The sequence below is a fragment of the Benincasa hispida genome, chromosome 5, assembly GCF_027475165.1.
Source record: "Benincasa hispida cultivar pf3 chromosome 5, pf3_genome.v1.1, whole genome shotgun sequence".
NCBI classification, from domain to species: Eukaryota; Viridiplantae; Streptophyta; class Magnoliopsida; order Cucurbitales; family Cucurbitaceae; genus Benincasa; species Benincasa hispida.
The window spans coordinates 15,513,381-15,538,043 of NC_143482.1; the positions used below are offsets into that span (position 1 = coordinate 15,513,381).

At 35.0% G+C, this 24,663-nt stretch overlaps 1 protein-coding gene across 5 annotated transcripts; it reads right to left on the reverse strand.

The window, feature by feature from the left end:
• Window positions 1-432: 432 nt before the first annotated feature.
• On the reverse strand, window positions 433-5,346 carry LOC120078000 (casein kinase II subunit beta-1-like). 5 transcript variants are annotated; one of them, XM_090313819.1, is made up of 6 exons: window positions 4,765-5,308; window positions 3,382-3,600; window positions 2,683-2,792; window positions 2,448-2,610; window positions 790-948; window positions 433-676 (listed from the first exon to the last, which is right to left on the reverse strand). In XM_090313819.1, the coding sequence occupies exons 1-5, from the start codon at window positions 5,021-5,023 to the stop codon at window positions 818-820; spliced, it is 882 nt and encodes a 293-aa protein (XP_090169945.1). In that variant the 5' UTR covers window positions 5,024-5,308; the 3' UTR covers window positions 433-676; window positions 790-817. The 5 variants fall into 5 exon arrangements, with proteins under 5 accessions (XP_090169945.1, XP_038888094.1, XP_038888091.1 ...); XM_039032166.2 differs by adding an exon at window positions 1,487-1,548 and having other exon boundaries at window positions 433-948; XM_039032163.2 differs by having other exon boundaries at window positions 2,445-2,610.
• Window positions 5,347-24,663: the final 19,317 nt, after the last annotated feature.

A 24,663-nucleotide genomic window follows, 5' to 3' on the forward strand; every position in this document is an offset into this window, starting at 1 on the left:
AACTTATTGAAATTTAGAATAAGATTCCATCACTATTTGGAGCAAATATACTTTTATTATCTTCGGATCGAACGTTTGGAGGAATGTTTGGAGCAGTGGAACAAGTCCAATGACGACACCAAAAGAGGTGGATGTCCATCATTTAAATCAATGATACATGTTAAATCTCATGTGAACATCACAAAAGTGGAATCTCTAAAATTAAACAAATCGTAAAATAACTCGAGAAAAATGAAAAACGTAACCTAGTGAGTCACTATTTAAACATAGCTTATCTGGTTAAAGCATTTTTAGTAACTATTCTAAACAAAATATAACAGAGAGTACATTTTTGACTCCACACTAACCATTGTTAACTATTCGTATTGTGCCTATTCACTATGAATTGCTCATACCAAACAAACTCTAAAAAAAGAATAAAAATACAAGGCATTGTGACAAGCTATATTTCAATTGTCATGAATAAAACTGTTTGATGCAGAAACAAATTAAACAAGACAACAATCTCCATAACCTACCAAAAAGAGTTCTTCCTTTTTCCTTTTTTTTTTTTTTTTTTTGTGGGGTGGGGTGGGGGTGGGGGGTGTGTTCTAAAGAAGCTCACCAAATATCGAGCCATCATGAGAATTGGAGTCTCCATTAATCCATTCACAAGGGGTAAGACGAATGCTTCATTCTAACATTCCAAGGCAGATAAAGGGGAAGAAATCTTCATCATTATTATTCTCAAAAGAGGCATCTGTTACACTAATTCTCAAAGCAGCAAACAGAGATGTGCTCATAACTCACCCAAGTGAATGCTTCAAAGTTTCAGCCTTCATGGCTTGTGGATCTTGAATCCAAATACTCTCGGCACGTAACTCTGAATGGCTTTTTGTGGCTTATGGTGTCCATATGTCATCAGGAAGAGGTGAGGAAATGTAGTTCCAAAATAAGCTCCATCAATGTCTATAAAGAGTTAAAGAAAAAAACTGATGACGTAAACCATAATATGAGCCTGTCAAGAGACTCAAGACTGCTGTTCATCTTATCTTAGAGTAAATTCTTATCATTCACAACATATAGTCTTAAATGCAAGTCAGTGATAGAAAACAAGTAATGTATAGGCATAAAATGCATGTGTACGAATTATGGAAATCGAGTTACTTCAGTTTCAAATAAAAATAAACATGACTCAACTGTAATTATTCATGTCTAATCCACAAACTACCATTTCCTATTGCTCAAAGTCAATCCGCTATCACATCCTCCACCAAGAGGAGGTGGTAACACAGACATTTGTCGTTTGGACTATTCACTTGAATTTGTATAAATTTATTATAAATGCCATTTTTATACCACAGAAGCTTTTAAAATGTGGCCAACACCATATGATTCTACTTTGCATTTTCAATCATGTCACATTTCCTTTTCAAATAGTAATATGTTCCCATCATCTATCAAGTGATTCAAGTCCAAAGGAACATGACTTAAAGTGAAAACTAACCTTTCAAGAATAACTCCCCCGTAAGACCAAGTACTAATGAGGGTATTCTCTTGTTCTTCTTCCTTTTAGTAAAAAACCAAGCTTTCAAGAACTAATTAATAAGGATATCTCATCTATCAAAAATTATCTATAAAAAAAATTTCAATAAACTCAACTATGCGATCATGATCACTAGGATGATTATAAAGCATTAATTTGCATGAGGCTTTTTGGTTTCGGTGAAGCATCGAGTTAAAAGACTTTAAAGGAGTTGCTTTTCTCAAGATGATTGTAAGTTATCCTCATTAAGGGTGTATTGCAATTATCAGTGATTGCCCTATTACCCATGCTAATATTGCCTTAAAATCTGTGGTACTTCTGAACCCAGGAAGTGTGAAGGCCATTTTGGATTTATCGAATTACGAATTCCCACTTATCATCCCAATTACATTACTGAATTAAAGATGTTAAGCTTGTAGTCCTTAAAGTGCTTAAAAATGCAAAAAACAAGGTTAGGAGCCTGCTGCAATCTAAATCTCTGGTCTCGAGACATATTTTGTTGATGTGGTGTGACGTCAAGCTGACACGTCGGTTTTGAAAGATATATTTAATGGTTGATGGTCAGTTCCTGGTTAGCTTTAGGAGGATTGAAGTAGCTATTATAAGTGTTTTGTGGAGCCCTTAATTGTAGCTTCAGCTTCCGTTAATAACCTCTCAAAGTTTTTCAGGCAAAGTCATTGAAAAAACTATTTGTTGTTGATAAAGTTTTGCATGTCTATTCTCTTTATGTTGTAGTTGTCTCTAATTTCCTGTTATTGTATTTCTTCCTCGTCTTCACTAGCTACCCGAGTTTGTATCCATTTTTTCCTTTTTATTACATCAATGAGAAGTTTTTTGTTTAAAAAAAGAAAAAGTAAGTTAACATATGTACAACGTGCATGCAAGAAGTTGAACATATGATCATAAAAATTAAGGATACTACCTTGAAACTTCGACCGAGGATAATAAACATCCTCACATCTTGGACAGTATATCTTAACGGTGCCTGCTCTAGGAATGTCTGATTGACCAACAGGAAGACAGGGCTGTCCACAGCAGTAAACTCTAGGACATCTCCCAAAGTCATAATTCTTGAATTTGTCCAGCTGTGAAAATCATAATGGGTTATTCTGACCACTGGCAGCATATATATGGAAGACCCAAAAGAAGATTCTCACCATAGCAGCCATTCCTTTACTCGTCAATATGTATCTCGCATGAATTAGACCGTAAAGCATTTCAGCTGCAGATTCAATTAGTTCATTCTGTTCCTCTGTAAACATATCACCTGCACATTTCACCCATTCCAATTGATTTCTGACTACCGACACCCAAACGGGAGATTGAAGATAAAATACCTCATAGGAGAAATTAGAAAATGGATACTGTAAATAAGCCCAAAGGACAGATTAATAACTATTGTAGAAAATATAAACAAACCACCATGGATTGGGCATGGTTAGCAGTCATTGGGGCAAGGAAAAAAAAGAAAAGGCAACGGAATTAGAAAGAATGAGGTAAAACCATGGTGGCCACCAGCCTAAATTCATACCATGGTAGCCATCAACCAAGAATTTAATTCTCCAGAAGTTTTCTTGGTATTAAATATAGTAGAAACAAACAGTTGTTCCATGAGATTTCTCAAGGTACATGCTAGCTTGCCCACGCATTAATGGATATTAGATAGAGAGAGAAAAGGAAGAAGAAGAATACGCACAACTAAAGGTTTCATCTCCAAAGAGCACGCCTACCAGGCACTTTTAGATTTATGTATTTATTAAAGGAGATCTTCTCAGTAAATGATTGCTTTGATATGCATATGCTTGAATAAAGCAAGGCAGGACATCTCAGAGTACTTAAAAATGCATTAACCATACCATTAGAGGACTCAACATCCAGAATCAAATCAAGGGCATAATCATAGTATGGAACTTGGCTGCTTAACCCACAAAGGTTAAAGTCATCTTGTATATAATCATCATCCACTTCACAAAAGAATTCGTTTCCTCGCAGATTACAAAACCATGAAATCCAAGATGTATCATCACCATCAGATCCACTAACATCTGACTCTTCACTGTCAGTCTCAGATTCCTCTGCAATTAAACCAAAAGAATGTAAGTCAAGAAGATGAACAAACTATAACACAATCATATTGTAATTAATTTATAAAGAAAATTTTAAATCACATTGTAACTAACTTATATAGCAAATTTTATCTCACTCTTAAAAACAAAACAATCAGACAAAGAAAATAAGAAGTTCTGAATAATTTTTCTCTGCAAGTCAATTATGCCTGTTGTCAATTGAGTACTTAGCAATATGCTATTTGTACCAGTTTCATAGTAGAGAAGAAGGGTGAAGATAGCAAAAAGTTGGAGAAGGTTATTGGACACCAAATTACAGCATATATTAGATTATGTCACAAAAATTCACATAAACGTTTAGGGTGTGTTTGGAATACTTACAATGATGAATGAAATATCCAAAAGAGATACAAAATGCAGGCCTATTAATAGGGAGTACGGAGGAGCAATCAAAGTGCAGAAAGAGAGATATTAACAGGACCCATAAATAGGGAGTTCAATATAAGTGTGCCCGCCGTCCCCCTTGTTAAAAAGAACAATGAGGAAAAGAGCTACAAGATGAAGAATGTAACATTAACATTATTGTTTGTTGAAGTTCATCTTTCATTTTGAAAACACCAGCAGGCACACGCATATTGAATTTTGGGCGTATTATGACTTAATTAGACTATATAAACAATGTAGCACAGAGATCCTTCTCAACCAAAACAAAATTTACAAAATGGAAGGCAGTCATTAAGATGATTAGAACAATAATGATGACTATAAAATTGAATAAAACTGCCACTGTCATGAGAAGCATACGCCATTGCTAAAGTTAGTGATGAAAACCATTCTTCCATAGGCACAAGGCCTAGAAATGCTGATATCAGTTAACACAACACACCTGAACATCAAACTCTTAACCATCTAAACATAGGAATGCTCTATCGGATCCTTGAATACTCAAAAACGGCACACAAGAGAAAACACGGGAAAAACAAGAAGGTAGGTCAAATTAGAGATATGCATAACTTGCACACACAGCTTAAAAAAAACCCAATTAAAACTTGAACCAAAAACGAGAGAAAAAAACAGCTGAAACTAACAAGAAGTCGAATAGTAACCCAGACAAGAAAAATCAAGAAAAATAAACAAACAAAACCCAAAACAAAGAGGAAAAGAAGAACCCACCAGAGCAGTTGGTCTTAGAGAGAGACGCAGAACGAGAGTCTCTCTGATCAGACAAGGGCTTCGGCATTAACAGCGACTGAGGCGCGGAGGGCTTATTATCCTTGCCGTTAATGACGGTACGAGAAGTGGAGGGCGAGGATCGCTCGAGCTGTTTATCGAGAGCGTCGTTGATGCGCTTTCGATCGATGGGAGTGACGTCCAACTTGGAGGCGCCGGTGCCGGTGCCGACGCCGCCAAGCGTAGGACGGTCCCGGTGCATCGCCGGCGGTTGAAGGGACGAAAAGGGGTGGAAGAAGAGGCTAAATCTGTGAGAGAAACATGCCCAGAAAGAGAGAATGAAGAGAAGAAGAAGAAGAAGAAGAAGAAGAAGAAGAAGAGAGAATTGCTAAAAGGAATCTGAGAGAGAAGAGAAGAATGAGTGAAGGAGCAAAGAAGGCATTATCTGCAGAAATGGTGTTCTCTCTCTTAATGGATTCCAAAAACCTTAACGAAGAATGACACAGCGACAGAGAAGGGCGACGATTAAATCTATAAAGTTTGCTATACGGTTGACGATTAATCGGGAGTGACAACTCGCTACCTTTTTCCTTTTTTCTTTTTTTTCCCGTTAAATTATTGAAAATTATTGATATGATTTTTTGTATTTTATTTCAAAAATATCTCAAGTTTTAAGACTACCTTCACATTTAAATATAACTATAATTCATTTTATGAATTACAAATATATATTATCAAACATATTTTGAAGAAGATTTTAATTTTTATTTGCTACCATATACATATCTAAAAATATGAAATACAACCTTCTTTTCTTTCAATATCTTGTTTTCAAATTTCTGTTTTCATATTGCCTACCAAACATGTTCTTAGTATTTTATTTCAGTATCAAATTTTTTGTTAATATTATTCAACTTTAAAAAGATGTTAAAAGATTGTACCCTTAGTATAGGTATCGGGAAGAAAGTTGTTCACACTTCATTTCAAAAATACATCTGAATATTTAGAAGTTGCATTAATACCTTAGGAGTTGAGCTCTAATTTGGAATAGGTTGACTGGACTATAATAGCTCACCCAATGTTTGAGTGTGTTAAGAAAATGAGGGTAAGAGTTATTTTAATCTCCATTTTGCTACAATATAACTATTTACAACTCCAAGATTAAAATAACAAACTTTTCCTCCCTCCAATGTAACTGATAACTACACCTTACATGACCATGACTAACTTCAGTAACCTACTCTAGCAAGGACTATCTCCAATGACGACTGCCTCAAGTGACCAAATCCGATGATCATCTTCGATGACCACCTATGTTATCACTTCGACGATCAATTCATGGTATTTAATAGTTTTTTTCATTAATAGAAATATTATGAGTGTATAGAAAATCAAACAAACTTCTGTATAAAAACACTTTTGAGAAAATGTAAGTAACCACATAAATGTTTTTATTTTAAATATTTTCTTTATAGAAAGTATTTAAACGAAATGAATTTTCGAATAACAATTTTTTTCTAGTCAATCAAAACAAGAAAACCGTGTATATATATGAAAAAAAAGTCATACATGAAATTAAAATAAATTAAGAATACGACGATAAGAAATCTTTCTAGAAAATTTTTACAATGATGTATATATTTTAATTCAATTCATATAATACAATAACTTATTTTAATATTGGGAGCTATTCCTTGAAAAACGCTTGACCAATCCTTCTACATAAACTACTTTTGAACAATGACCTACCATTATTTCCTTTGTAATAATGTATCTAAGTTGACAATATTTATTATGTATGTGGTGGTGACCTATACTTGGCAACTATACTCCTAGATTACATTTTTGTGCAATATTATAGAGTTATTAGAGAATTGTGGCTTTTGTACACCTTCAAATATGGAGCTTTCTTATTAAATTAGTTTATGAATTTGTAGTCTAATCTCATGTATTTTGTCCATGCTCAATTGGGTTGGTACATCTTGAAATGACTCAACCGACGGATAATAACATAAAATAAAATCTTACTCATTTTTAAAAACGGGTTGAACCAACTTTTTTATTTCAATTTACGAAAAAAAAATGTTATTTAAGGTACCGCTACTTTTATATAATACCAAAAAAAAAAAAAATCAAAGACAACCCTAAACCTTAAATCCATACTTGAAAACTCTATATTAAAGCCAAATTGGGCACAACTCAATTGGCATACAAGTATGCTAGAAACCACAAGATTTGTGGTTTGAATCCAACTAAAATAATTTGCACTCCAAATACAGACTATTCAAATCCATAAACTATTATAATCCCATAGATTTTTTTTAATAACCACATACTATTATAACCAAATATGGATGAAAAATATTAATCTGCCATCACCTCCCTCTTCACATATATTACATATAAAACATATTATATACCCTAGATTAAGACATAGTATTTTCGCCACAATATTAACCAAATTAAATCACTGATCTCCAACAATAACGCCAAAATTTTGTTTTGTCTGATTTTTACACCATGCAAAATCGCAAGTGTATGGTATCAAGTTTTAATATAGTGATCAAGTTCGAGTATCCATGGGATTAGACAATTAATTTAGTTAAGTACCATGACTACTTCTACCCTGTTATATCTAGAGAATTAAACATTGAAGATGAATTATTTAAATTAGTACTGCTACTCTTAATTAGTGGAGACAAGAAATGGAAAGTTTTAGAAATGATCATGCAATGAAATAATAAACTCAACAAATTAAAAAACTACTTTTATCCTGCAACATACATAAGCCAAGAAGATACTACTCTTATTAACTCTCTCTTGAGCTCAGTTAATTCTCCTGCTTAAAGTTAAAATCTAACATATCCGTATGATTTTTAAAGACAAGTAGGTCATTGGAAAGCTTTTGTTAATTACTCCTAAAAATGTCCCAAATCATCTCACTATCACTACAAATAGACCATTCCTATCTATCACTACAAGAACCCATTAGAAGTAATCAATAACTTCTATTAGAAAATTTCCACTCTCATGCAAAGATTCTAATAACAATCATGCATTTATTATTTTAACCTAAAATTTACCCTCTCGTGTTAACATTTAATAAACAATTAACTTTTGGTCAGAAGATTAAGAGCATTAAAAATATAAATACATAAAGAATTTATTGCATATTATAAGTCTTTCAATTAAATCAAGAATAAAATGAATTACTAATGATTCAATACAAACATGCAATTTCTTAGGTCGAGAAAGTAAAAGTAATTAAAAATCTCTTCCAAGCTGAGATAAGCCTCATGCTCAAAGTAGCTAACATTCTTGTATGACTTTTAAAGAACAAGCATGACATTAAGTTCCTTCTCTAAGTGAAACCTATAATTATAGTTCAGGATTTACAAATAGGCATGCAAAATGTCATGTTCTAATTCAAGTTCCACCCTTCAAAACTAAAATCCAAATCAAAGATCATTTATTAAATGACCAAAATAATAAAAAGAATTAAGCGTTCAATTTGCATGCAAGACAATTGCAACATGAGAATCTTTATTAAAATTAAATAATAAATCTAAAACATCAATCCAAAAAAATTAAAGTTCCATAACTCAAAATCATCGTTAGAAACTAGAAATCTAACAAAGGATCCTAATAAAATCTACAAAGTAAAGGGATGGAAATGAAGGAACTCTAATTACAGAAGACCTTGAATGGAAGCGGATTGTCCAAACTCCATTGTGAAAGAATTCATACATTTACAATCATACAGAACAGATTATGCATTATAAACTAAATTATAGCATACTTTGAATAAAATACAAAAGTTCAAGAAACTATACCTTTGAAGAACCTTTCTTCAAGTATATCCCTCAATCAAACACGAACGCAAGGAGCAAGACAATCTCCCTCGAACGGCAACGAGCAGTAACTCGATCCTCGAACAACCCGGACACTACCACTAGATTACCTTGGTATTCTCGGTGAGAGAATCCAGGAGTGGTGGGCTTTGGCTTATTTTGGTTAGAGAGAATATTTAGAGTGGGAAGAGGAGACGATCGAGTAAACAATGACACGGTCGTGTAGAAGATGAAGTCTATTGCATAGACTCGATACTCGATCGTTTAGATAAGAAAGCTATCATATAGCCTCTCAATGCTATCATGTAGTAACTTGATTGCTAATAATATGAAACGTTTTAGATTTTGAAATCAAATTTCATTTTATCCCAAAATTGCCATAAAACCATGCAACTACCCACTGAGGGTGGTTATTGTGAAAAGGATTTTTAATTATCAAATAATTAATAAATATGATAACTATCATATTATATTTATAACATATAGTTTTAATATTACATCATATACAATATACAAACCATAGTTCTTTTTCTTTATTTTATGGCATTTAATAAATCATATTTATATTAAATTTAATAACTATGAATCTTATTCATAGAATTTATATTTGAATCATATTTAAATATTAGTTCCTCCAATCAAAGAATAATGTATCAAATACATTATATCAATTATATCAAATATAATTGAATTGATTTAATTATATCATATATAATCAAATTCCCTCCTATTAATTTGCTTTTAGTCCCAATTCTTTGGGGTTGCTTTTTCCAATAAGCGTTGGAACATTTCAAATTAACCCAAAAACTGATTCTCAACTTGAATCCATTGAGCTACCAAAGGAACCTTATGGACCTATAGCTTGAAGCTCCAACGGTATGTGAATAACTGACTAAACTCTTTAATCACTTTATCCATCATTCGTTAACTGTCGGACACTCCAATAAAGACCGACAGCTGCACTTTTTGTACTACAGATATATTTCTGTGTCCATTGGATATAACCGATCAACAATACAGTGATCTTTCACAAATCGCTTGTAAGTACAATTGGGCCAAATTACCGTTTTGCCCCTGTAGTTACATCTAACTCCTTAAGTACCACTGATTCCTCTAATGAACAATAGATCATAGTCCCACTATGACTAAACCCCTCTCGGGCCAAGAGAAGGTGTGACGCCACATTGTTCAAGACCCAGAATCAGTCCTTAAAAGAGCAATTTATCTACTTATCTCTACTTCAAGGAAGGAGTGAATTCCATCTTGTGTAGCTGAGTTCCCAGCTCCTCAATTAGACGAGTTCCCAAAATGGTAGGCTTGTTGAGTCGGCGATCTGGCCACTCTCACCCATGCAAATCAAAAGGGCTATCCTCATAAGCAGAAGTTCACAACTCACTCAGGATTAAGTTCATGTTACCTATGGTCATCCTAGTGAAATGAAAATCTCAATTATGAACGGCGTTATATAACGAGACTAAACATTTCGTGGTCCGGTCTTATACAAACTCTTTTGTATAGAATATCCTCGCTCGCATGTCTAATACATGAATGATCAGGATCAGATCATTTGTAGCATTTTACAACATTTGTAACATCTACAAAATGAGTCATACTCGTAGTGTCACCGGGATAAGATATCCAACCTTATCCATATACTACAAATCATTTAGGTTATCACTTAAAACACAATCCACTTATATGTCTTTATATACATGTTTAAGTTACAACGATAACCATGGATCTTAGTTTATTGGTTTGTGGTTAATGCAACTAAAATATCAAATATTTCATAAACAGTGTAAATAAAATATCATATATTATAAATCACAAAACGTTTGTTCATACAAGTATTTACAAACTATAGGATCCTATGAGATTTAGGGCATCAACCCCAACAAGAAAGAACTCTTTACATGTGTCACCCTCATTCCCGTTGCGAGCTTTACAATCTCAATCTTGAATTTCTTCTTAGCTCTCAAAATGTCACTCATCAATTCCTTCAACGTGCAAAAAGTACTAATAGACTTTTCTCTCTACCTGGTCTCCACTTAGAATAAAGTGAATTATTCTATTTATAAAGAGGAGGAATAATGCTAATCTTAATCAATATAGGTTCCTTAAACACTTTGGGGGTGTTTGGGGAACTGAGTTGAGTTATAGAGTTTGAAGTTACTATGTTGGAGTTAAAAAACCTGTGTTTGTGGTGTAGAGTTTTGAAGATAAAGTTCATCAATAAAATGTGCAAATGAGAAAGATGAAAAGATGCAGTTTATTGATAAATGTGCAAAAGTTCAATAGTGAACACTATTAAAGTTAGTAGAGTTGAGTTATTTAACACTGATTTATAATATTTGTGGGTCAAACACCCACACTAGGAAACCTATTTGTATTTTAATTTAACTGTTCTATTTGAATATGAAGATAAAATATAATAATTTTGGCTGAAAATTGAAGTAGGCATGTGACAACATCTTTTTTGAATTTATCGTAGCACCGCAACGCTATTGCCATGATGCCACTTCTTCGCTTTTGTGCTAAAGTGTCATAGCACTACCCTGCCTCATCTTTCTCACTCTTATAACTTCTTAATTAATCCCCTTAATGTCCGAGAAAAACTCCAATTTATCCGAAAGAATTCTTCTATTATGCTCTAATTGCTCAAATACCTAAAATTTAAACAAATAACATGTGAAGGCTCAACTATTCATATAAAAACTAACTAAAAGTCTATAAGTGACATAAATATGCCCACTTATTAAAGGTTCCCATAATTAAAGATGACATTCCTATGTTAGTCCTTTTGGTATTTGACAAGTCATCATTTTGTTGAGTTTTGAGGGGAAGTTTTGATTTTGAAACTTTTGTAAGACTTCGAGGAAGTTAATACTTTAACTTGAAGTCTTGGTTCCTGTTTGGTTACCCAGAAAATTAGTGTAAGAATTGGACAAGTGAGGGAAAAATTAGAGTATCCAGAGTATATATATGAAGTGTTTTTAAATTATTTTTTTCCAAAAGAACTTCTCAGACATGCTCAGAAAAGGAAAGAATTTCTCTTGTTTATTTAAAGTTCTGATTTTTAAGGAGGGGGAAAGAAAAAAAATAAAACGAAATGGGAAAAGTTTTAGAGATTATTGGCCAAAGAAAGGGATTTAAGAGAGGCATTGAATAAGTGATGAAAAATATTAAAAAAATGAAAAAGTGTTGAGTCATAGATCAAAGCAGAAGAGATAGATGATTTATAAAGTGTCTTGAGAACTCGTAGAAATACAAGTTATTATAACTTTTAAGTTAGATATAATTAGTATTAATTGGTGAAAAATACCTTTTCATTAAGTGAAAGTAAGGCAAAATACCTTCCTTGTGTTACTAAAGATGCGAAACTAAGGTCCATATTTTACCAAACACTAATACATTGAAAATGCAGGAATTAGTGAAGGAACAAAGGAACTAATCTCCATCTTGTTGAAGTAGCCATGCGATAGCAAACCATCCAGCGAGCTAAGTCAAATGCAAGAAGGGAACCACTACAACGTGTAATATGAAAAAGAGGCCTAACGTTAAGGGTGTTCAAAAAATCTAATGACCCAAAAAAATCGATCAACCCAATTCAACCCATCAACTCATTTGGGTTGGTTGGGTTCAAATAAATAAAAATGTTATCAGTTAGATTGGTTCATGGGTTCACCTAATATAACCCAAACCAACTTGAAGTTATTATTAATTTTAAAATATATTTTTTTATTACTTATAACACAATTATTTTTTTATATATATTGATTTTGTACATATTTATGTTTTGCTTCTTTTTAGAACAAAATTTTAAATAAATGATTCGATTAATCCGAACCAATCCAATCCAAATATTTCATGGTTGTGTTGGGTTCATTTTTTAATAATAGTTATTTAGGTTGAAAAAATTTAGAACCCGAACTTTCAACTCAATCCATGAACACCTCTATACGTGCCTGTATGTACCAAATAGCAGAGAATGTCCCCCATGTCGGCCTATATATTGAGCAGCCCTGAAAGAGAGAAGACACATGATACACGATACCTGACAGAGAGAATTCTGGGAGAAGAAGAAGACAGGGAAAAAGCTTCGAAAGAACTTCTCCTCTGTTGCCGATCACAGATGTACAATGGCAGAAGCAATCACAAGGTTCAAGTCGACGGGAATAGGAGACTGTTCACCGACTGCTTGGCTTCTCAATCTAGCTTCATCCATCATTCTACATGTATTTTTATTTCATCTTGCTACTCACAAACTCTTGTAGTTACTGTTTCATGTTATTTAATATATGATGAACTTCATCTCATTCTCCATCTCCACTTTTACTTCTTCTTTATTCATGCGTGGCTAAACTTCTAATAGGTTGAAGTGATTATTCTATCATCATGACGAATGTAATGTGAGTATAGGTTTGGTTTGATTAGTGTGTTTATATTCTTATTCTTTGTTCCATTTGACCTATTGAATCAAGTAACAACAATCAACTGCCCAAAAGAGTAAGGGTTCGTGGATTTCATTAATCAAAGTTGTAGTATTTTTAGAGATAAAGACAACCCTTCGTTCAAATAACTCTCATGCTTGCATAAGTTTTATGGATTTTATTCCATAAGTTTCTAAATTTTACAACTTTACTTTTTAGATTTGAGTTTTGTTTCACCTTGATCCCTAGGTTCAATATTTTTAAGCTTAATTTTGAAATTAACTCTAATAGTGTGAAAAAAACAGTGAAACTTAATTAACTATAATTTTTTTTAATTCTTTTAAGTTAATTAATAGACATTAAAAAATAAAGACTAAAAGTAGGAGTTGTTTGGGGCGTTGGGTTGAGATAGATGTCTGAAGTTCATATGTCTGTGGAGTTCATATATTTGTATTTGAGGTGCAGAGTTATTAGGTCTAAGTTCACATGTCTGTGTTTTTTTTTTAACTCTAAATACGCTATTTTTATGGTTACTATTTTTGTTTTGAAAATTTTTTATTCAATAATTGAATAAAATATGGGTTACAATTTTGTCTTTTAATTTTTTTTCTTTCTTTCTTTCTTTTTTGAGAAATGAACAACAATTAACTCGTTACATTTCTTGAAGAAATATGGTTAAATAAAATGAAAAATTAAAGAGAAATCAAAATTTTTTATTCATAATTTTTCTCCATGAATTTCATTATCATCATCTTCTTCTTCTTTTCTGTGGTTGCTCTATATTTTTGCTCTATCATCAATTTTTTTTTTAATTGAATCTCCTCCATCATCTTAGTAGCCATTGGAATGTCATCACATTTTTCAATAATTTCACTTTCAATTCCTCCAAATTTGGATCATCAGATAACAAATTTCCATTTTTCACTATTCTTACTAGAAAATGTTCAGGAAAAAAATATTTATTTTATGTTTTTTTGTTATATGTTAAATATTTTTAACTCTCTTTTGATATGTGAATTTAATTAAATAAAAATATATTTTAAAATTTTTTATGTATAAATATTGCACTTAAGACAAAATACTGTTATTTATATAATCAACAACCCTACAACATATTTTAACAATCATCAGTCTTATAATAGTCGGAAGTGGTTGTCAAAGTTTATTATCTAAGATGATTTTCGTTGGAGCTTGTAGTCGGAGGTAGTTGTCGGAACTTGAAGTTGGTCGCATGAAGGTGGTATTGGAGTTGGTCGTCGAAGTTTGTCATCAGAGGTGATTTTTGGAGTTCGGAGTTGGTCACACAAATGTGGTCGTTGAAGTTGATCATCGAAGATGATTTTCACCGGAGTTTGTAGTAGGAGGTGGTTGTTGAAGCTTGAAATCGTTCGCATGAAGGTGGTATTAGAGTTCGTTGACTGAGTTTGTCATCAAAGGTGATTATCGAAGAGTTGGTCATCGGAGTTGCTCACTCGAAGGTGATTTTCGTTAGAGTTTAAGTTGGAGGTGATTGTCGAAGCCTATGAAGGTGGTTGTTAGAGTTGATCATCGGAGTTTGTTGTTGGAGCTTGTCGGAGCCTAAAATTGGTTGTTGGAGTTGGTTGCGTGAAAGTGGTCATCGGAGTTGAGTCACCAGAGTTTTCATCAGAGGTGGTTGTCGGAGCCCGAAGTTGGTCATCGGAGTTGTCATCGAGGTGGATGTCGAAGCGCAAAGTTGTTCGCCAGAGTTTTCATCGGAGGTGGTTGTCAGAGTCCAGAGTTGTTCGCCGGAGTTGTCATTGGAGGTGGTTATCAAAGCCTAGAATTAGTTCTCGGGATATGATAGCGATAGTCGCCGACAGTGGCCGATGGGTGGAGCTATTGAGAATATTGGAAGAGGGAGAGTTGGGTGAATTAGGATGAGTTGGTAAAATATACCAACTCAACTCCACCAACATTTAATGTTGGTGGGCCAAATATTGAGTTGGTATACTCATCTCATGTTTGTGAACCAAACACCCCGTAGTGTTTAGTGAAGTTTTGAAATCTAGCAATCAAATTGAGGGAAAAAAAACAGAAAAAAATAAAATTATAACCTTTTGAAATGAATAAACTTAAATCAATTAAAAACTAGATAAAAAAAATATTTCCTTATTTATTTCTCTTTCTATTTTAAGTATAAAATGTTTGCAAGGAAAAAATAAAAGAAAAGAAAAGAAAAAGGCTAAAGAAAAACTTTCCTAAAAGAAAAACAAAATAATAATAGCATGTTTCACGTGCGAAGCAACAAGTGACACATAAACATGTACCAAACTAAAGCAAACATTTTGAAAGCTAATCCACCCGAAATAATTAAGGCTTAGTTCAAAAATTATTGTGAATTGTACTTTTAAAATAATCTATTTTAAAAATAAGTAAATTAGTGTTTGATAAATTTCAATTTTAAAAATGAAAAAACAATTTACAGTGTTTATCGTTTGGTAAATTAATACTAAATTGTTGTTATTTAACTACAATGACCAAAGTAGATATATTATTTTTTAAACACTTTTTTAATACTTTAATTACTATTTCTTTTGTCAAACTTAGTTGAACAACTAATTGTCATGACATTCTTTCTAATTGTTGTACTACAAAAATCACTATTTCTTTTTTCTTTTTTTAATAAAACATTAGGAGAAGCAATTATCATGATAAAAAAATATCCAACCAATATTATTTCAATTACAATAAAAATATATAATAAGAAAATAAAAGTTAATTGTAAATCTTGTTATATCAAATTTGTAATAATAAAATTTCTTAATTTTAAATTTATGAATGAGAAAATACTATTATTATTGTAATTCACTATAAGAACTTTGACCCATTCCCTAATTTTTATGGAAATAATAATTATGAATATTTCAATTTCTCTCCACATGAGAATCACTTTTATCATTTTCTTATATAATTGTGTAATACTGTATATAGAGTTCATATTTAACGTTTTTTTGTCAATACTCCAAAAGCCATACTTCCCGATACAAAATTAATTTAACATTAGAAAATACAAAAGTTGAAAATTACTTGCATTGTATCACAATCGCACTTTCAGAAGTTTCACTTAACGATTGTGTGGCATTTGTTTTCACTCACAAACAAGTCAGCTAATTCGAAAACGGAATGTTGATGGCACATCAAGTGCCTCTCGCAACCTCCACCCCCGTTTTAGAGAAAACAATTTTAGAAAATGAGTTTGGAGAAAAAGGTTTTTGCAAACGTTTTGAATGTATGAATAAAGAAAAGAAATATTGTAATAGGCTAAAAAGCAATAAGCAACAACAACAACTTTATAGCATACCACTCCGAGTATGGAAAAGTGATGGTTAGTCTTATCCTCATATAGTGCATTCTAAACAAAAAGTCAACTAGCACCCTTGCATATGTAAAAGGGCGAGCGGTCACTTACAACAAAAGTACAAGGAAAGCAAACTAACTTAACTAATGAAATACATAACATGAAAGCATGATAAAAAGGGGTTGGATTGGACATGCGGCCATGGGCAACAGGTCCTGGACAAGCATGACCGTTACATTCTCCTCCACTTAATTGGTTGACGTCCTCATCAATCGACTCTGCTCGAACTCAGTGATCGCTGGAGCAACATTCTTCAGGTCTTCCGTGCGCTTCCAACTAATTTCTTCGTCAAGGAGGTCTTTCCATTTCACCAAGAACTCTATCAGTTCTTGTCTTGGTCTTCCAATACGGGGTGTATGTTTGTCTAGAATTCGCGCAACTTCCTTCTCAGTTGAATTCTTCATCGTGACGGGTGGATGCATCAACATGTTACGCTGCTTGTCATCAGGGTCGGGGCGATAGGGCTTCAGTATACTCACATGGATGACAGGATGTATCTTCATCCATGAGGGTAGTTGAACCCTATACAAGGTTTTCTAGACCTTCTCAATCACCTCCACTGGTCCTTCATATTTTCGTACAAGGTGTTGGTCCTCTGGCCTCGAAAACGGAATTGTTCTGGTCACAACTTGATCAGAACTTTGTGTCCCCAGCTTGGAACTCGAGGGGCTTGCGCTTTTTATCAGCCCACTTCTTCATTCTCCTTGACGCTTTCTCTAGGTAGGCGCATTCTATCTCGGAGGTTTGACTCCACCCTTTAGTGAAGTTATGCGCCTGAGGACTTTTACCCGTATAGGAGTGGTCCACCAAGTGTGGCATAAGTGGTTGTCTGCCACATACTATCCCGAAAGGCATTTTTCTGGTTGAGGAGCTTTACTGACTGTTAAAGCTGAACTGAGTAACATTTAACAACTGAACCCAATTTTTTTGTCTAGCATCAATAAAGTGACACAGATATTCTTCAAGCATGCTGTTAAAGCGTTCAGTCTGGTCATCTGTTTGAGGGTGATAGCTAGAGGAAATATTCAATGTAGATCCCAATATCTCGAACAAATCTGTCCAAAAGGTTCCAATGAATCTCCCATCAGGATCAATAACAATGCTCAGGGGAACATCCCATAATTTTGCGATGTGTTTAAAGAACAATTGGGCAGTCATCACAACTATACACATCTTCGACATTGGGATAAATGTGGCATATTTTGAGAATCAATCGGTGTTAACAAGGATCAATTCAAACTCTCCAACTTTGGGCAAGTGGGAGATGAAGTCAAGGGATACACTCTCCCACGGTCTAGAGGGCACAGGTAGGGCCTCCAGCAAACCCACTAATTTCGCCCTTTTGACTTTATCTTGTTGGCAAACAAGCCAAGTCTTGGTAAATTGCATGACGTCGTCTCGAAGGCTCGGCCAATAGTAACCTTGTTTTAACAACGCATAAGTTCTCTGCCAACCATTATGTCCTGCCCATGGCGTGTCGTGGCATTCTTTCATTAGTGATCTTTGTAGCTTCCCAGATTGGGGAACGTAGAAGCGATTACCTTTGGCATAGAGTAAGTCTTCTTCAACCCAAAACTAGCGTGTCTTTCCTTTTAAGCCAACTGCATAATGGCTTAAGCCGATGTGTCATTTGCCAAGTGTGCCTTGACACTTTCACGTACTGTTCCACTCAACGTACTTGCTTTCAAATGCGTAAGCATGCACAGGGTTGCATGCTTGCTCTTTCGGCTAAGGGCATCAGCCGCTTGGTTGCATTTCCCTAGTCTATGCTCAAATTGAAAATCAAATTCTGCCAAATATTCTTGTCGTCGTGCATGCTTTGACGAAAATTTTGGCTGGTTGAAAAAGTGACAAATGGAGTTATTGTCTGTCTTGACCACAAACTGTTGGGGTTGATGCCCTAAATCTCGTAGGGTCCAGTAGTTTGTAAATACATGTATGAACAAATATTTTTGATGTAATAATATGAGGTATTTTCTTAACTGTTGTCTATGAAATATGGGATATTTTAGTTGCATTAACCACAAACGAATAAATTAAGATCCCTAGTTATCGTTGTAACTTAAGCATGTATGTAGAGACATACAAGTGGATCATGCCTTAAGTGATAACTTAAATGGCTTGTAGTATATGGATAAAGAAGGAAAATCTTATCCTTGTGACACTACGGATACGACCCGCTTTTTAGATGTTACAAGTGTTGTAAAGTTCTACAGATGCTCTAATCCTGATCATTCATGTGGAGACATACGAGCGGGGGTATCCTATACAAAGAAGTTTATATAAAACTGGACCACGAAATGTTTAGTCTCGTTATATAACGCCGTTCATGATAGAGACTTTCATTTCACTAAGATGACCACAGGTAACATGACCTTAATCTTGAGTGAGCTGGGAACTCCTGCCTATGAGGGTGGTCCTTTAATTTGCATGGGTACGAGTGGCCAGATTGCCGACTCAAACCTACCATTTTGGGAATTCGTCTGATTGGGGAGCTGGGAACTCAGCTACACAAGACGAAATTCACTCTTTCCCCAAAGCAGGGGTAAATAGATAGATTGCTCCTTTAAGAGCTCATTCCGGGACTTGAACAATGTGGCGCCACACACTTTCTCATGGCCCGAGAAGTGTTCACTCATAGTAGACTATGATGTATTGTTCATTAGAGGAATCAGTGGTACTTAAGAAGTTAGATGTAACTACAGGGGAAAAATGGTAAATTGGCCCAGCTGTACTTACGAGTGATCTGTGAAGGGTTATCGTATTGTTGATTGGTTATATCCAATGGACACAGAAGTATATTTATAGTGAGAAGAGTATAGTTGTCGATCTTTAGTGGAGTACCCGAAAGTTAACGGATGGTGGATATCGTGATTAAAGAGTTTAGTCAGTTATTCATGTACCGTTGGAGCTTCAAGTTACAGGTCCATAAGGTCCCCTTGGTAGCTCAATGGATTCAAGTTGAGAATTAGTTTTTGGGTTAGTATGAAATGTTCAAATTAACAAGAGGAAATTTAATTATATATGGTTCAATTATATGTGATATAGTTGATTTGATGTATTAGATACATTAATTTGAGAAATTAATATAAATATGATTTATATTAAATAAAGGAGAAAAGAACTACGGTTTAAATATTACATGTGATGTGATATTAAAACTATAGATTATAAATATAATATGATAAATTAGTTATTATATTTATTTATAATAAAAACAATTATGAGATAATTGTTAGTTGGTTATTTTCTTTTCTCCATTAACCGTGCAAGAGGGAGGTTATTAGTTTTAATAATTGAAGAATAAAATGGAAAATGTTTTCATTTTTTGAGAATCGCATGATTGCATACCAATCGATCGAGTGAAAAGAGAGAGTTATACGATAACCCTTTGAGAGAGTGAACGACGAGCAAGTTAACACGACTGCCTCATTTACTAAACAATCGAGTACCCTTTGTCTATACGATAGACTTTCTATTTCTCCCACTTACTTGATCGTGTAACTCGATCATATACATCCTCCTTCCCTCTACCAAATTCACACAGAGCCCACACCTCCTTGATTCTCACTCCGAGAATACTAAGGTAGCCTTCTAGTGGTGTCTATGTACTATTTGAGGGACAAATTTTGTGTGTTCTTGATCGAGGAGATTGTTGAGGCGTGACGTTCGTGTTGGTGAATGATCGTGCTGTCGCATCGAAGGAACGAGAAGAATAGCTTTTCAAGGGTAAGTTCTTTTGATTCATAGTATTTTTCTTTAGTAGCATGCTGTAATTTACTCTAAGATGTATAACTGTGGTTGTATGTTTGAAAATGATTTATTCTTTCACAATAGGCTTGGAAAGATCTTGCTTCCGCTCACTGGTTCTCTTAAATAAGAGATCCTTCACAAACTTGGCCCCTAAGAGATATTGTCTCCAAGCCCTCAGGTAATGAACTATTGCCAACATCTCTTTTTCAGAGGCAGCATACCTCCGTTCCGCATCATTCAATTTTCTACTCTCATACGCGATGGGGTGTCTGTCTTGTAGGAGAAAATCACCCAATGCGAAATCAGAAGCATCTGTCTCAATTTCAAAAGGTTTGGACACGTCGGAAATTCCGAGAATCGGTCCTTCAATCATCACTTTCTTCAAGCCCTCGAAGGCGGCTTGACATTTAGGAGTCCAACTCCAATGATTATCCTTTTTTAAAAACTCAGTCAATGGTCCTGCTCTTCTAGAGAATCCTTCTACGAACCGCATATAGTAATTGGCTAGTCCAAGGAAGGATCGTAATTCTGTCACGGATGTCGACGCCTTCCAATCTCGGATAGCAGTCACCTTACCCTTTTCCATGCCTATTCGACCACATTCAATCACGTGGCCAAGAAAATTTATGTACTCTTGAGCAAAGGAGCACTTCTCTATTTTTACGTATAGCTGGTTCCTCCTCAACTTTTCGAAGACTAGTTGGAAATGGCACCGGTGATCTTCCATTGAGGCACTATAGACCACGATATCGTCCAGATATACTACGACAAATTTGTCGAGGTATTCATGAAACATTTGATTCATCAGAGTACAAAAAGTTATCGGAGCATTGGTGAGGCCATAGGACATCACGAGAAATTCAAAGGCTCCATACCTCATAATGCAAGTCGTCTTTGGTTCGTCCCCTTCGGCAATTCGAACATGATAGTATCCCTATCATAGGTCCAATTTCGAGAAATATCTAGCACCGTGAAGTCGATCAAATAAGTCTGTGATGATGGGAAGGGGTATTTGTTATGAATAGTGAGCTTGTTCAATGCTCGATAGTCGATGCATAGCCAAAGGCTTCTGTCCTTCTTCTTTTAAAACAACACTAGGGCACCATAGGGGCTTTTGCTGGTCAAATGAACTCTGCATCCAACAACTCATCTAATTGCTTTCAGAGTTCGGCTAACTCTGGTGGTGCCATACGATATGCATTCTTGTCAAGCAGCTTCGCCTCTGGTAGCAGTTTGATTTCATGGTCAATCCCCCTCCGTGGAGGCAAGGATTTGGGCAAAATATCGAGCATGACATCACAATACTCCTCCAAGATACACAGGATGTCTCGAGGGACTTTTTCTTTCACAGTCTCGACTAACTCAATCAGAATGGCCATAAACATGGGTTCATTGTGGACAAGGCCTCTTTTCAATTGGAGGGTTGAAATCATTCTTATCTCGTTTGGCTATTTGATGTTGGCTTAAACCACGGTGGCGTAGATCCAGTAATTACCAGGCACTTGGCAAGGGGCATCGGTATAACTTTGTGTTCAAGTAAGAATTCCGTCTCCAATACTACGTCAAAATCGTCTATCTTAACAATTACGAAGTCAACAAGACCTTTCCAATCCCCTAACTTCACTCGTATTCTCTTCGCTATCCTTGTAATAGGAAGGGCCGTAGAGTTCATAGCTTTCATTTTCCCAACGTCTCTTTCCCATACTAAGTTTAGACAACAGGCCTTTGTTTCAGTCATGAAGTTGTGGGTTGCCCCAGAGTTGACCATGGTGCTCTTAGCCGATCTTTGGTTGACCCAAACATCCACATACATGAGTCCTCTCTCCAATGGCTCCTTCATCTACCCCATCTTCCTTTGGAACGCAGACAAGAATTTCAATGCTCCCATCTTGGGATTTTCATTCTTTACGGTCGACTCAATTTCAGGTTCACCTTTTTTAGCCTTGTCTTCCGAGCTTGAGGCTAATGTGGCTTGGAAGGCATTAAAGGCAGTTCAATTCGGGCATTCACCCACTCTGTGTGGTCCTCTACATATATAGCAAGACGGTGGACAATTGTAGTTGTTATATTGTTGTGGTGGCCCTTGCCAATTGTTCCCTGATTTCTATTGGAAGGGCTTACAGTCCCCACCGGTGTTCTTGTCTCCTCCCCCAGGTTTGAGAGGGCTTGAACGACTGTTTCTATTCCTTCCATTTGAGGAAGTTGGTTGCTTTCTCACGTCTTCAGAGTCTGTACTAAGGTCATATAATTGTTCTGTTGTGCATAGGCAGAAAGGAGATCTTGTACTCTCTGTTCATACTGCTTCGACTTCGCCCATGGTTTCAACCCTTCGACAAAACAAAAAACTTTTCCTTCTTAGACATGTCACATATGTCTAACATAAGTCTTGCAAATTGCTTCACATAATCTTGGATGTTGCCCATATGTTTCAATTCTCGGAGTTTTCGTCGGACCAAAATCTCGACATTCTCAAGAAAGAACTGCGAACGAAGTTCTTGTTTCAATTTATCGCAGGTATCTATCATACAACGCCTTTCTTGCATGTCCATAAATCGTGATCTTCACAAAAATTTTGCATCTTCAGCTATATGCATGGTTGCTAGCGTGACTTTCGATTCCTCTGTCACGGTGTTCATCACCTTGAAGTATTGCTCAAGGTCAAAGATAAAATTCTCTAAGGCCTTCGCATCCCACACCCCACAGAAGGGGTTTGGTTTAAGGATCTTTATCTTGCTCACTTGAATTGCTCCCCCAGGTGGGGCTTGCTTTTCTACAGCTCGGATAGTGAGATTCACCCTCGCACTCACATCCACAAACTTGACTCTGATGACGTCAAGGGCCAATCAAAAATCTTCTGACATACCAGTTACAATCTGAATTATTGCTTTATGGGAGCCGTCCAACTTTTCGACGCGCTTATCTATGTGGGCAACAAAGCTCGTTGAGCTATCCCCATGCTCAAAACTACTAAATCGTGTAGCTTATCTCTAGGGTCTCCACCCTCATCATCAATTCTCTAACGGGTAATTTGTCTAGGCGGCCAACTACTGCATCAATTTCGTTGGCTTTCACAACAACTTCTTGCAATCGAGTTTCCAAGAAACGAATATTATTAGGGACTTCCCTCGAGTAAAGCATGTGCTCCTCCATCTTTATCGGCTTGTCCACTTGGGACTTATTCAAGTTCTTTGTCGCCGACATGATTACTAATTCTTCCCTTTGTGAGTCGACTTGGCTTTGATACCAACGGTCACAATCGCACTTTCAAAAGCTTCACTTAGCGATTGTGCGATACTTGTTTCCGCTCACAAACAAGTCAGCCAATTCGAATACGGAACGCCGATGGCACATCAAGTGCCTCTCTCAACCTCCATCCCATTTTAAAGAAAACAGTTTTAGAAAACATGTTTGGAGAAAAAAGGTTTTTGCAAACATTTTGAATGTATGAATAGAGAAGAGAAAGATTGTAGTAGGATAGAAAGCAATAAGCAACAACAATGGTTTTATAGCTTACCACTCCGAGTATGGGGAAGTGATTGTCAGTCTTATCCTCCATATAATACATTCTAAACAAAAAGCCAATTGACATCCTTGCATATATAAAAGAGCGAGCGATCACTTACAACAAAAGTACAAAAAAAGCAAACTAACTTAACTAATGAAATACATAACATGAAAGCATGATAAAAAAGGATTAGATTGGACGTGCGAGGGCAACAGACCCTAAACAAACATGACCATTACACATTGAGTTTGTTAGGGGGAGGCATATTTTTAAGAGGATAAGATAGAGATTTTTAAAGTTTGTAAGTGTAGGTGGCAGATTTTTGGGAAATCGACTCCTGACTTTGCTTAGAAATAAATAATGATTTTTTTTAACAATAATATAAAACTAATTTTATCAAACACTTCAAACGGTTAGAATTGTGTCTAAAAAGGGTCAAAATCACTTGCATCCTTCAAAATTAATCCCAAACGGCCCCACGTCTTAATAGTTATAAACTTATAAAGTCTTAATAGTTATAAACTTATAATTCGAAGTGAAAATAATAGAATCAATAAAATTTTAATGACTTGGTAAAAAAACATAATAATAAAAAATAAAATTTTAATGACATAGAATTAAGGAATAAAATATAGGTCAAGCATGTTCATATGTCCATAGGTTCATCAATATTAAAAATTAATCGAAAATTTTTATCTTTTATAAATATTCATAAAACATAAAAGTATTGTCAATAAATCTCAATAGAAAAATATACACTAGTAAAATTGAAATATCCACCCAAACACCATCTTCAAAAGACAAAAGAACCTTGTTCCTCTAGAACAACCTCCTTAACATCAACTGAATCAAGAAAAAGGCTAGAAACACATTGTTCCTCTAGCAACTTCAAGAAAAATTACAGTAAAATGTTGAATCAAACCTTCAATATAAATGCTTGAACTGCAAAAGTTGAAACCAGAGGAAGCCAACTATTCAAAGATG